Consider the following 13243-nt stretch of genomic DNA (forward strand, 5'->3'; position numbering starts at 1 on the left):
TCCCCCCACCATCGTGGGTGGGGGCGCCCCTTCATAGGGCCGACTTGGGGGCTGGCTTCGCAGGCTTGCGGTACCACTGCTTCTTGCCCCCAGTGGCTTGGCCCTGCGGCTTATTGTTAATGCCTGATCTTGCAGGAGGCCGTCGATACTGTTTGGTATTAGAGAGCCCCTGCCCCGGGGAGGGCTGGCGCTTAAATGCGGGCCCTCGTGCCTTCTTCTTGACTGGCAAGAGAGTGCTTTTGCCGCTTGATATAGTCTGAATATATCTATCCAAGTTTTCTCCGAAGAGACGTCCTCCATGGAAGGGAACCCTACCAGGAGTTTTTTGCACGGGGGCTCAGCCTCCCAATTCTTCAACCATAAGAGCCTTCTCATATGGATTAGAAATAAGAATAAACGTGACGCCTGCTGGATGGAGTCCTTGATAGCATCCACCGTAAAGCGTATAGCCTTGGGTATATCCAAAATTCCTCTGCCTGCTGGGCAGGGATAAGTTTAAGCATTTGCTTAGTCTTATCTGATAATGCTTGGGCTACTCCAATAGCAGCCACAGCAGGCTGAACTATCGCCCCTGCTGAAGTAAAGGAGGCCTTAAGTAATGTTACCAAGCGTTTATCAACCGGATCCTTAAACACCTGCAAGTTAAAGATCTGTTCACACATGAGATGGCTGCGTCCACAGTAGGGACAGCCCATCTCTTTGAAAACTCTTCCTCTAAGGGTTACCTGTCTGGCTTAGCCCAGTCCTGAAAAATCAGGTCCTTTAACAAAGGATGTACCGGGAATACCAATTTGGCTTGGGGCGCTTTCAGGGAGCCCAATGAGGATACCGCGGAGGCCAGAGGCTGAGGCCCAGGTATCTTAAAAGCCAACCGCACCATATCCGTTAGGGACTGAACCCACAGTCTTTCTGCGTGAGAAGCTGAAAAAGGTTCCTCTATTGTAGAATCCTCAGAACCTAAATGGTCAAGGTGATCCTGACCTCCCTCGTCAGTCGGAGAGGATATCCTCCTCCAGAGACTCAGACCTGGGAGACGGGGATCTAACCCGCTTCTTCCCTGCCAAAGATGCCGTAATTAGAGCGGCCATCCTCCTTTCCAATCCACCCAAGGTGGAGGCTAACATCTCTTCCGTTACATAGGAAGGAGCTGGTTGAGTAGGGCCAGCCATAGCACCTAGCAACCCTGATGGCTCACCTAGGACAACAACTTCCGGGCATTCCGGAGTAGTAGGGGCCACTAGATTTTGGATATCCTCAGAGCCCGATGGAGAACCTTTTGGTTTTTTAACCGTTTTAGCGTTCTTAGCGCTACCTGCACCCTTAGGAGCCATAATATACAAATTCTGAGGCACTCCGCTAGTATACAACTGACTGTAATAGCTGGAGAAAATACACATATAATCAAATAAATGTGAAACAATAGGATAGGGTAATGTTAGAGGGACTCCAAACCTCCCATAACCTATAAAAAGGGAAAATCAATACTGAGCCCCAAGGGCTTCAACCAGAAAAAATCTTTTTTTTTTTTTTTTTTGTCTGGTATTGACCCCCTAATGCTGGGCTAGGTGAGCACCCTAAGTGTTCAAAGGCGCTGCTTAGTACACAGGCTTGAATGCAAACTTTTAAGCCAGAGGCTCCTTAGTAAGGTGTACTTCCCACAACTGCCACCGGGTGTCACTGTGCCAGAAAGCTCTGTCAAACCTTCCTATGCTGTAGCCAGCATCGCTGCTCCGTGTCCCCTCACAGCCTTTACAGACTGAACAGCCCTCCAGGATTTATCCTCCCTGTGTGCAGGGGGGAGGAGCCGTCCGGCGTCAACCGCCCCCTCCCCGCAGCACCGCCGCGTATGCGCGCGCACAGATAAGTAAAAGCGCGCGCACGCGCGCGCGCGCGTCAAACGCCGCTAGGGGAAGCAGGAAGCCATGTGGAGAGGAGACACCAGGACCTTAGACGCTGGAGCAGCAGACACAGGTAAAAGGGAAGCTTTAAACTGTCTCCCTAATGGTATGGTTCCTTCTCTGTGGAACACCCTGCCCAAAAAAGGCCCTCCTTGTGACAGAAGCAGCAGCAGCCTACTAGCCCAGCCAGGGGAACTATACCTGGGTGTTTTGAGCCATCCCGTTTGAAAACTTTGTGGTTCTCCTTTGCCCATGCACAGAGGCATAAATAGGCTGCCCAAGAATCCCCTGTAGGAAGCCTACTGACAAACCAAGTTCCGTAGGCCCCCTGCTTACCTTTCCACGCCGCAGGGTATTGCTCTGCAAGAGGCCCAATCTTCACCCTTCACCGTGGGTATGGTCATAGACCTTCAGGGACTGGGGTCTTAAAAGAACACCACAACCTGGACCTATACAGCACCACTGGCAACAGGTATTCTCTAGGTTAGAAACCAGACCTGGAACCCAGGGTCCAGCCCTCCAAGGAGAGGCATTATAGGCAAAACCCCATCCACGAATTGGGGCCCGGGTACCGTCCACTTTGGCTATGAAGCACCTTGGACGGATCCGGTCAGCTGGCCCTGGTCCCAAGGACTACTACAGGCACAGCCTCAACGTGCACCAACACCTAAGACACTGACGAAAAAACTGAGGTACTCCTCCTATGGGAGGGGGTTATATAGGGAGGGGCACTTCCTGTTTGAGATTGCCAGTGTCCATCACCTGAAGGTACTCCATATAACCCACTAGTAATGAATATGCCGCTCTGTGTCCCGTGATGTACGAGAAAGAAATTCCACCTCCACCAAATGATTTGAACCAATGCACAAAGCAAGGTCCATAAAGGCATGGATGAGTGAGTTTGGGGTGGAGGAACTTGACTGATTAATAGGCATTCTGATTAGGTCTATGCAAGGAACAGGAGTCCATTACAAATGTGCAGAAATCACCTTTACTACAAAACTTGAAAGAAGGTTTACTTTTGAGTTGTAACTGTAAGGCCCTGTACACACGATCGGACAAAACCGATGAAAACGGACTGAAGTTCAGTTTCATCTGTCCAACCGACCATGTGTGGGCCCCATCGGTCCGTTATCCTTTGGTCAAAAAATTTAGAACTTGCTTTAAAATTGAACCGATGGACGCCTAACCGATCGGTCATAACCAACTGTTAGTACGCAAAAGCATCGGTTCAAAACCCGCGCATGCTCAGAATCAAGTCGACGCATTCTTGGAAGCATTGAACTTAATTTTTCTCAGCACGTCGTTGTGTTTTACGTCACCGCGTTGGACTCGATCGGTTTTTAAACTGATGGTGTGTAGGCACATAAGACCTTCGGACCGTTCTCATCGGATGGACCGACCGTGTGTACAGGGCCTAACTGTAATGAACTCCCCATCCCTTGCATATTGCTCTTTGCATCATTACATAAAAGCGGAACTCACCCCTATCTCCGCTCACATGTGCACAAGGGACCTGCATGGTGCTCTGTAGCACAGTTAATGTTATGGAAGTTTCTTCTCCACTACATATGTCTATGGCAGCCTTCATGTGGACCTCTGGAAGAAAGACAAAGAATAGACCATACAGTTACATTAATGTCAATCTAGCCTTATACATTATATGCTGTGTTCAGTGTTCCGCCTATCACGATCGCCCTCTCGTTTGTGATAGACGAGAGGGCGATCGTCATAGGTGTAACACTGAACACAGTGTTTGCTGAGGAACCGAGTGTTCCGCCTATCACGGAACAGCACAAGGAGGAGCGCGATTTTTTAAAACTGCACGGCCGCCGTCTATGTCACAGATTTGGGTACACAGATCAGATTCTGCAATGGGCATGGCAAAGTCAGGCTGCAATGGGCACGGTGAGGTCAGGCTGCAATGGGCACGGTGAGGTTAGGCTGCAATGGGCACGCTGAGGTCAGGCTGCAATGGGCACGGTGAGGTCAGGCTGCAATGGGCACGGTGAGGTCAGGCTGCAAATGGGCATTGTTGACCCTTATTTCCACTTACAGTAGCTGCTGCATTCTCACCCTCGGCTTAAACTCGAGTCAATACGTTTTCCCATTTTTTTGTGGTAAAATTAGGTCCTCGGCTTATACTCGGGTCGGCTTATACTCGAGAATATACGGCAAATCTCCAAAAAGGGAGCAAAGACAAAAATAAAAAGTTGAAACAATTTGGACCTTTAATAATTTATAAAAACCTTAAAAAGATTTGGCTATATTTTTAACCCTTAATATTAACGAAGATTGACCTATATCTAAAGCATATCTAAAGCTAAACCTAATATAAATATATGGTCACAGTACATGCTTTTATTGTATAAAATCAGCATTATGACAGCAATGAAAACATAAGTTATTGTTTATTTGAAAAATCTCCTTTCATGTTGTGAGTGCCGCCTGTCTGCTGGCTATCTCTTTGAAACAACTTCTGGATTTCACTTCATATTTTGCAGTTTCTCTGCTGTTTAGTTTAAGTTCCCAAGGACTATATATCCCATGGTACTTTGCTGCTTGCAAGCAGCAGTTCTGCCTCCTGAAACTATTCCTCGTAGCACCTCTGTAGTTCAGAAAGCAGTCACCATGAAATGTGTGGCAAAGCAGTGCTTACTCATAGGCTATAGTGACCACATGTCACAAAAATCGAATTCTTCCAGATTGTTTAGATTTATATACAATATACGTTGAAATACAATGTGGAAATAATTATATGACCAAAGATATGCTTTGACTATCTGTTTTGCAGATACAACAGGAAGAAAGAGGAAATCTCTCCATGAAAAAGGAAATCCTCTCATACAGTTAATTTTGGAAAATGTATGAGCTCAGTTTTGGAAAGACTTTGCAGAAGAGTTTGTAGAAGTGGTGTGCCATCCATACTAATATGTCACTTAGGGGGTAATCCACAAAAGGGATACGCCGGCGTATCTACTGATACGCCGTCGTATCCCTGTTTCTATCTATGGAACTGATCCACAAAATCAGTTTACCATAGATAGGCAGAAGATCCGACATGTGTAATTGAATTACACTGTCGGATCTTAAGGATGCAATTCTAGGCCGGCCGCTAGGTGGCGAGGCCATTGCAGCCGGCCTAGAATATGCAAATGAACACTTAAGGCGATCCACGAATGTTCCGACGGGCCTGTCGCGCTAAATCTACGTTGTTTACGTCGAGTTACGCCGCGTAAAAATAGGGCTGAGTCCTATTTGACTAAGCCCTATTAAGTATGGCCGTCGTTCCCGCGTCGAAATTTTAAACTCTACGTCGTTTGCGTAAGACGTTCGTGAATGCCGCTGAACGCCATTTACGTTAACGTCTAAGCAAATTACGTCGGAGCGACGTCAGTTAGTGCAATGCACGTCGGGTAAGTTACCCGACGGAGCATGCGCAGTACGTCCGGCGCGGGAGCGCGCCTAATTTAAATGGGACTCGCCCCATTAGATTCGGCACGCCTTGTGCCGGACGGATTTGAGTTACACCGCCGCAAATTTCCAGGTAAGTGTGTTGTGGATCGATACCTAACTTAGGAAATTTGCGGCAGTGTAACTTAAATCACTTATGTTACGTTGCGCTGCGGGGCTGTGGATTTGGCCCAATGTAAATCAATGATGCACTGGGAGATTGGCGGGGTAAGCAGAGGGTGGAAAGATAGTTTTCCGAACAAAAGAAAGTCATTACTACGCAAATGCCACAAAGTATCCCGAGGTATCCCAAATTACAATACGCCAAACAGCACAGAGACAAGCCTCAAACCTTCTGGCACAAAGTCATTTGGAGAGATGAGACCAAAATTTAGCTTTTTGGCCACAACCATAAACGCTACATTTGGAAAGGAGTCAACAAGGCCTATGATGAAAGGTACAACATCCCTACTGTGAAACACAGAGGTGGATCGCTGATGTTTTGGGGATGTGTGAGCTACAAAGGCACAAGAAATTTGGTCAAAATTTATGGCAAAATAAATGCAGTATGTTATAAAAAAAAAAAAAAAAACTCTGGGGAGATCTCAAACTTGCAGTTAATGCAAGACAGCCCAATAATTTACAGGAACTTGAGACTTTTTGCCAAGAGGAATGGGCAGCTTTACCATCTGAGAAGATAAAGAGCCTCATCCACAAATACCACAAAAGACTTCACGCTGTCATTGATGTTAAAGGGGGCAATACATGGTGTTAAGAACTGGGGTATGTAAACTTTTGATCAGGGTCATTTGGCTAGTGTCTGTTGTCAATATGATTTATAAAGAGTAAACACAATTGATTGATAATAAATGGCTTCAGCCAAACACTAATCATCAGTGAAAGAAAAGTTTTTATGTTATCATTCATATTCTCTGAAACATGGCCAAGAAATCTTTAAATTCAGCCAGGGTATGTAAACATATGAGCACAACTATACAAGTGTTATCAGAAACCATTTTAATAGACCTTGGAAGCCATTGTGCCAATTTACTTACCCAGCTCGGGCGTACTGATGTTTTCATTTTTAGGGTATTTTGAGAATGTTACCAACAGTGAGGTCTCCACAGTCTCCACTATGGAGGAGACAGCTGAACGTAGCTCTGAAACAGTCATGTTGTTCAAGATCGTGTGTTTAAGAATTTGTGTAAGATTCTTTGCAATTTGCTATGAAGATAAAAAGTCAAAGGCAATGAAAGACATACAGGATACAGATATATGCAAAAATCTAGAAAAACATAGGGAGCCCTTGCCCAATGAGGATATTTATGTTTAGAAAAGAACACTTCCACAACCCTGGCAATGCCTGTTTAGGAAAATTCAAATTGGCCAAGCTAGACTTTCTTGGCCTATCAGAACTGTTTGTCCTGACACAGACAATGTTTGCACAAAGCTATGCGGCAGCTGGCTGGGTCACACATACTTGGCCAACCACTGTTTGCAGACAGCTGCATCCTCAAAATAATAGAATAAACAAATATGTTCACTATACTCTTAAGCAGCCTGTAACCGGAGGGCCCGTGGAACCCAGAAGCTCTTAGAAAGCATGAGCCAGAAAATAATGGACATTCTGAATATATCTTGGACTACCTGAGATGGGACTGTTGTGTGCAGGGCCGCTGATAAGCCGGTACAACTGGCCCTGTTGTACTGGGCCCCGGCCAGCAGGGGGGCCCTAACAATCAGAGAATAAAAAAATGCATTATAAAAAATAAAAAAAAGTCCTTCTCCAGCCAGCACCCCCAACCCCCACTCCCCTCTGCGCTGACTTATCTGAGTGTTTTTCTTCTTTCTGAGTACCATCGTATTGATGTTCTTGTGGGTGTGTGGGAGGGACTATTTTTTCTATTTCGGATGCATGTCACTTCCTCGTCCGCTCCGCATGCTGTCTCAAGTCCCAGCCTGCATATTCCCTTCCCTGGCGGAGTGATTCATCTCCCTCCACTCATGGCAGTGGCATGACTGACATATACAGGACACAGAAGTCACCATTGCGACTGGGCTCCATGCTGCAGGGGGCCCTTGTGCCCCCCATGCCTGAAATGTTAGAGAAGTGGCTGCCAGATACTCAGCTGGGGTGTAAATCGTCAGTGCAGGAGCTCGATCTCAATGTTTACACTGAAAGTGAAAGCAAAGGGAGAGATATCTTGCAGTGTGTGCTGTGCTCTTTGCCTCCCCCTACAGTGCAGTACCCAGCATGGGGAGTGAAGGTACAGTGCTGCTGCTGAAATTTTTTCAAAAAGCAATCTATTATATATATTTGTATGCATGAATGTTTTAAAAATCAGGAGGCAGAGAAGAAGAGGCATCTAACAGACTATAGTAGATGGTAAAATCTCACAGTATCCCTCAGGAGAGGAGACCATAGACCCTTCAAATGCACGGATTTTGTATATACATTAAATCTGTCATTTTTGTCCCCCTGTTCCAAAAATAAAGTTGCCTGCTTGTAAGCCTGATGTAAATCTAGCCTCATGCCATGTCCCATGTGTAACTGCATGTCTCCCCCTTGGCAGACAGCTACTGTTTAAGAGGTGTGTCTTTGTGTGTGCATGTTTGTGTGTATATGTATTTATATGTGTATGTATATGTGTGTGTGTATGTTTTTGTGTGTGTGTATATGTATTTATATGTGTATGTATATGTGTGTGTATGTGCGTACATGTGTTTACATGCGTGTGCGTGTGTATACACAAGTTACTTTTAAACCTGACTCCCTTTTTCTGTACGATCAGAACTGATTTTTTAGAGCGGGTTTATAAAACCAACAAGAAAATACCTTTTCCTCTGAAAAGCAATCCAGGCTTAGATTGCTTTTCAGAGGCAGTGAAGAGGCAATATATTTCCCCATGACTGGTAAAATGTTGAGAAATACTGATCTCTCCAATTTCCTCCTGCAGCCGCTGAACACCTGGAAGGGGATAGGGGTGGGGCTGAAGGAGGGACCAGGAGAGGGGCTGAAGAGGCCCCGTCAGCAGGGCTCAAGTCCTGCGGGAACGCGCGGGAACGGAGTTCCTGCACTTTTTGCACAGCAGGAACTCAGTTCCCTTTGCAGGACTAGAGCAGCCGAGAGCAGCCGAGCCGCCCGAGCCAATCCTTCACTAAGCGGTGATGCCCAGCTCAAGTCACTGTCAGGGGCAGGCGAACCTTAGTAATCCATTATGTTACTGGCCGCTTCCTGTGTATGGATTTATCGGGTAGTGTGCGGGTATTCCGTCACTTCCTCGATCCCGCAATGTCTCCTGGGAGCTTTTGACACTGTTCCCAGAAGACATTGTGGAGGTCTGCCACGAGTTATCGCGGGATTTAGAAAAAAAAAACATGCAGTTTAGTAATTATGCATATGAGGGTATCATTTTTTTTTTTGGTGGGGGAGTGGATCTTGGGTGGGAGTTCCCACACTTTTTTCCCCAGGACTTGACCCCTGGCCGTCAGGTAGGCTGTACGGGGCCCCATGATTTCTATCAGCGGCCCTGGTTGTGTGGTTATTGTCCACAATGTATTCCAGGATATCTGTGGAGAACTGGTTGCTCTTTGTTGATTCTGAACTCAACAGGTTAATTGAAAGATGTTAATGTCATCAACTCCAGCCCTCCAACTCCAACAGATGTTAATGTCATCAACTCTGTTGTGATGTAAATGAATCTAGGATGGCTTCTGAGGATCTTTCATTGTGGCTTGTGCTAATTGACCCTGTATTGTGTGAAGGAGTCCTGTGATAATGTGTATTGTAAGTTAACAGACAGCCTAAAGGTCAGGTGTCTAAGTCATCAGCTGTAGTTAATTAGTTCATGTAAATTAGGTCAGGGCCCGGAGTCAGGATGTCTGCTAAAGAGATGTATTAAGGATTATGTGTATTGGGAGGCTTGTTAGGTAAACATTGTGTGATGTTGTGGGTGGAGTTGGGTCATTGTTCATTTGGTTACTGCAGTATCCTAAACGGTATATAAGAGCTTGTATTTCTCAATAAAGGGTCAGACCTGCTTGAACTTCATACAGCTGTTTCTCGTATTATTCATATGGGTCGCGTTCACCTGACTGTGGCGTGTCGGTAGCTGCCTTGTGTTCGGGAATGTTATATCCATTTGGGGTGCTGTTACACAGCCCATAAATTATTTTTTTATCATTTTTTTGGTTCAACCAGTCGGCTAAAAAAAAAAATGACCCCATTCATTCATGCATGAGGTGGATGGGGAAATCCTCCTGTTGTGCCTACCCCTCTGACTTCCCCACTGTCAGAATACACTGACAGAATACACACTGAGCTTTGCCGGCTATAGCCTGATCAAGGAGAAAAAATCAGACAGTATGGTTGTACAGAAGTCGATCGACGACAGAGCTGCCTTAATAAATTACTTTAAAAACATATTTTATGTGTTTTATTTTTGACACTTTTATAGGTGAATAGGTAGGGGTACCCATTCACATAGGGTGGGGGGCTGGGATCTGGGGACCCCCTTGTTAAAGGGGGCTTCCAGATTCTGATAAGCCCCCCGCCTGCAGGCCCCAACAACCAACATGGGGACAAGGTGCTTTGGGGTGGGGGGGGCCTGCGCCAAAGCACCCACCCCCCATGTTGAGTGCATGCAGTCTGGTATGGTTCAGGAGTTCTTTCCTGACCTGCCGAGCTGTGGGCTCCGATAGGGGTCTGGTTTGGATTTTGGGGGGACCCCAACTCCGTTTTTTTGGTGTGGGGGTTCCCCTTAAAATCCATACCAGACCAAAGGGCTTGGTATGCTCTTGGGGGAGCAACCCATGCTGTTTTTCTTTTACATGTATGTGGAGTTTCCCGTAAAGATTCATACCAGACACAGTGCCTGGTATTGTCAGGGATCAAAGTCGAATCCCCGTTCATTGAAGTCGGACGCATGTCGGACTTCAAGTTGCAGGGCAAAGTCGGATCCAAATGTAGCGGGTGGTTGCTACGAGTTACTACATCCCCACATTTCACCCTGCTGCTAGACATCCATTAAACACACTCCTTTAGTCAATGAACAGCCTTTTGCTTGTTTTTGTTAATTTATTAGGGGATTGAACTTGGTTGGTGGAAGGGATATGGGATGCCCATAGAAACAAATGAATAGTTGAAATGTTATAGCAATAGATGCATTACACTTCTTCAGGATATGAGTGCGTCACACTCTTGAGATAGGACAAGATGTCTGACACTAAACTTGACAGACATTTACCTCAGAACTCCTCTTCCTCCTGCACACAGCTTGACAGATTTTTACCTGAGAACATCTCCTCCTGTCACAGTCTTAGTATTCCTGTCACGCCATCAGAAATGACTAGGCCTCACTCTGAATAAGTCCCACATTTAGTAGAAGATTAAATCGTTGAAGGCCTGAGGCCTGCAGTACCCCTCATGGCGACAACAATTTTAGTAGATTTAATGGTGATGGACTACTGCTCCCAACGGTCCAACTTGCAAATCCTGCCCGCCCTCATGGCTGCATCGATTTGACACAAACTCCACAGCCTTTCCCTCTGGCTCTGCACCCAGCTCCCCTGGCATGCCTCTTCCAAAGCTCTCACTGTGCTTCCACTCACCGACACCTGCCCTGGATCCTTCCTGAAAGGACTTACTCTGGACGTGCGGACCAACTGTCTCTCCTAGCTCCTGTACCAGGACACCTCTCCATGACCATGTAAGGAATGGCTCCCACCCAGCTCCCGAGCTACTCCGCCGGATTTACACCCCCAGATGGGGGTGTTTCTCCAGCACGACATTCTAGCACTCCATCCTTCAGTTCACCCTGCTGACAACTCCTCCCCCAGCAGGCTGACTGTGGGTATATGTAGAAGGCCTGCCCCCTGCCAATCCTAGATGGTAGTTGGTCAGAGCTCCTCACATTTACCCCATGTCACTACTGCACTCAGCCCTGTCCCTTTTCCAGAACATTCTCAACTGGAAACAGGGGACATGCCCAAGAGCTGAAACACATGTCAGTCACCTACTGCTACACTAAACCTGCCCCCTGCACCCAGATAAAAAACAAACAGGCCTTGCTCGCAGCATAGGCCTGCCTAAATTTACCTGCACTAACACAAACCCCTACACTTAGCACCTACCTAAAGGTAGAGGGTGCTACCCTGTTGTGCCGTACCAGTGTGAACTCAGCCTTAAGGTAACATTAGATCTGTTGGTAATGTTTGACATTCAATATACACTATTATGGCCATATTATATTTTCTTACCTGCACAGTAATGTTGTTGTTATTTCTTTGACATGAAGTTTCTTGAATATGGGCATTTTGCTTCAATAAGTTGCAAAATGCATTCTATAGTAAAACAAAAAACATGTTATCACATATTTTGGTGGTGGCTGCAACAAAGCAAGGAGTGGTAAGTATAAAATGAGTTTAGCACCCTGCAGGTACTAGTGTCTGTAAATAGTTCATCTTTTGTTTTTGGTAGGCAGGGCAGACCCATTTTTGATAAAAATGGCAATCTAGGTACTTCTCTATTCCGGAAGCCCCTTGCAGGCAATTCGTTGCTAGATGCCGACAGTTCGCATCCAAAGTCATTAATATCCAGTATACCGTACGGCCAATATCTTCGGCTACGCCGTAATTGCAGCGATGACCTCAGTTTTGAAATTGAGGCCAAAGCCTTGCAGTCAAGGTTTCGTGAACGGGGCTATTGAAATAACTGTTTAAAGAAGGCCTATTCACGGGCCAAGCAACATGATCGCAAATCACTTCTCTATGACACAAAAGTTAAAAAAGATAGCCCCGGAATACGGGTGATCACCCATTATTCAGGGCATCATCAACAATTAAGGGGGATCCTGCAGAAATATTGGTACCTCCTTCTAAGTGATGATGCAGTTTCTAAACATCTGAAAGCTTTCCCTAAAATCACATTTAAAAGATTTCAATCACTATGTGACAAACTTGTCCACAGTCATCATTGTTTCATGAACCTCTCTAAAAAGGGACTAGGTGGCACCCGACCGTGCCACAATTGTCCCTTTTGTGGATACATCTACTCGGCAACTTCAACGATGCTTCCGAGTGGACGTATCCACAAACCATCATTCTCAGTGACTTGTCAATCTATAGGAATCGTCTACATCATGCAGTGTGATTGTGGATCATTTTATATAGGTAAAACCAAACGTCCCTTTTTCCACAGAATAAGGGACCATGTAAGCTTAATTGCCAAAAAAAAGATGGAAAGCCCTATCAGTCTTCATATAGGCATTCATCGGAATTTTGACAGTCACAAAATGAAATTTTTTGCCTTGGAACATGTCCCTCCTGTGGAAAGAGGTGGTGATTTTGACAGAACACTACTGTAACGTGAGGCAAATGGATACATTCCTTATCTGCTTTACAATTCCCAGGTTTAAATGAAGCCTTCAGTTTCAAACCTTTTTTATGATTGAATTATTTATCACTTCATTGTAACACTAATGTCGTCTTTTCCTCTTATTTTCTTTTTCTGTATTCTTGTTTCTGGATTTCAAAATGAATGCTGTTGTGTATTTACTTTACTAAAAATTGTGTTTCTTTCTAATATAAACATCAAAATGCACCGTATACAAACTAATATACCATTAGTTTATGAAGTCAACAATTTCCTTGTGAGGCAGCAGATGGCACAATTTCCTTTCCCCTCATGTCTTACCAAATAACTGCATTATATATCTACATAAAATTATATACCAAGTATTGAATCTATTAATCCAATATTATTCCTTTTCTTTTTTCCTTCATATAGAAAATCAAACCAATTTTTACTTTTCTTATTTTTCACATAAGAATTGACAGGTAAGAGCCTTATTTCCCAATTAGATGTGCTCAGGTTTTCTGCTCTGTCCGTTATT

The 13243-nt window shown here is 45.3% G+C and overlaps 1 protein-coding gene across 1 annotated transcript in view; it reads right to left on the reverse strand.

The window, feature by feature from the left end:
• Positions 1-13243, reverse strand: part of LOC120933245 (adhesion G protein-coupled receptor E3-like) — a 79027-nt gene that overhangs the window by 26800 nt on the left and 38984 nt on the right. Inside the window, exons 7-9 of the mRNA XM_040346347.1 lie at positions 11610-11693; positions 6407-6575; positions 3384-3497 (exon numbers count right to left, since the gene is read on the reverse strand). Of these exons, the coding sequence (XP_040202281.1) occupies positions 3384-3497; positions 6407-6575; positions 11610-11693 (367 nt within the window). The remainder of the gene's footprint in view (positions 1-3383; positions 3498-6406; positions 6576-11609; positions 11694-13243) is intronic.

This window comes from Rana temporaria, chromosome 3 (genome assembly GCF_905171775.1).
Source record: "Rana temporaria chromosome 3, aRanTem1.1, whole genome shotgun sequence".
NCBI classification, from domain to species: Eukaryota; Metazoa; Chordata; class Amphibia; order Anura; family Ranidae; genus Rana; species Rana temporaria.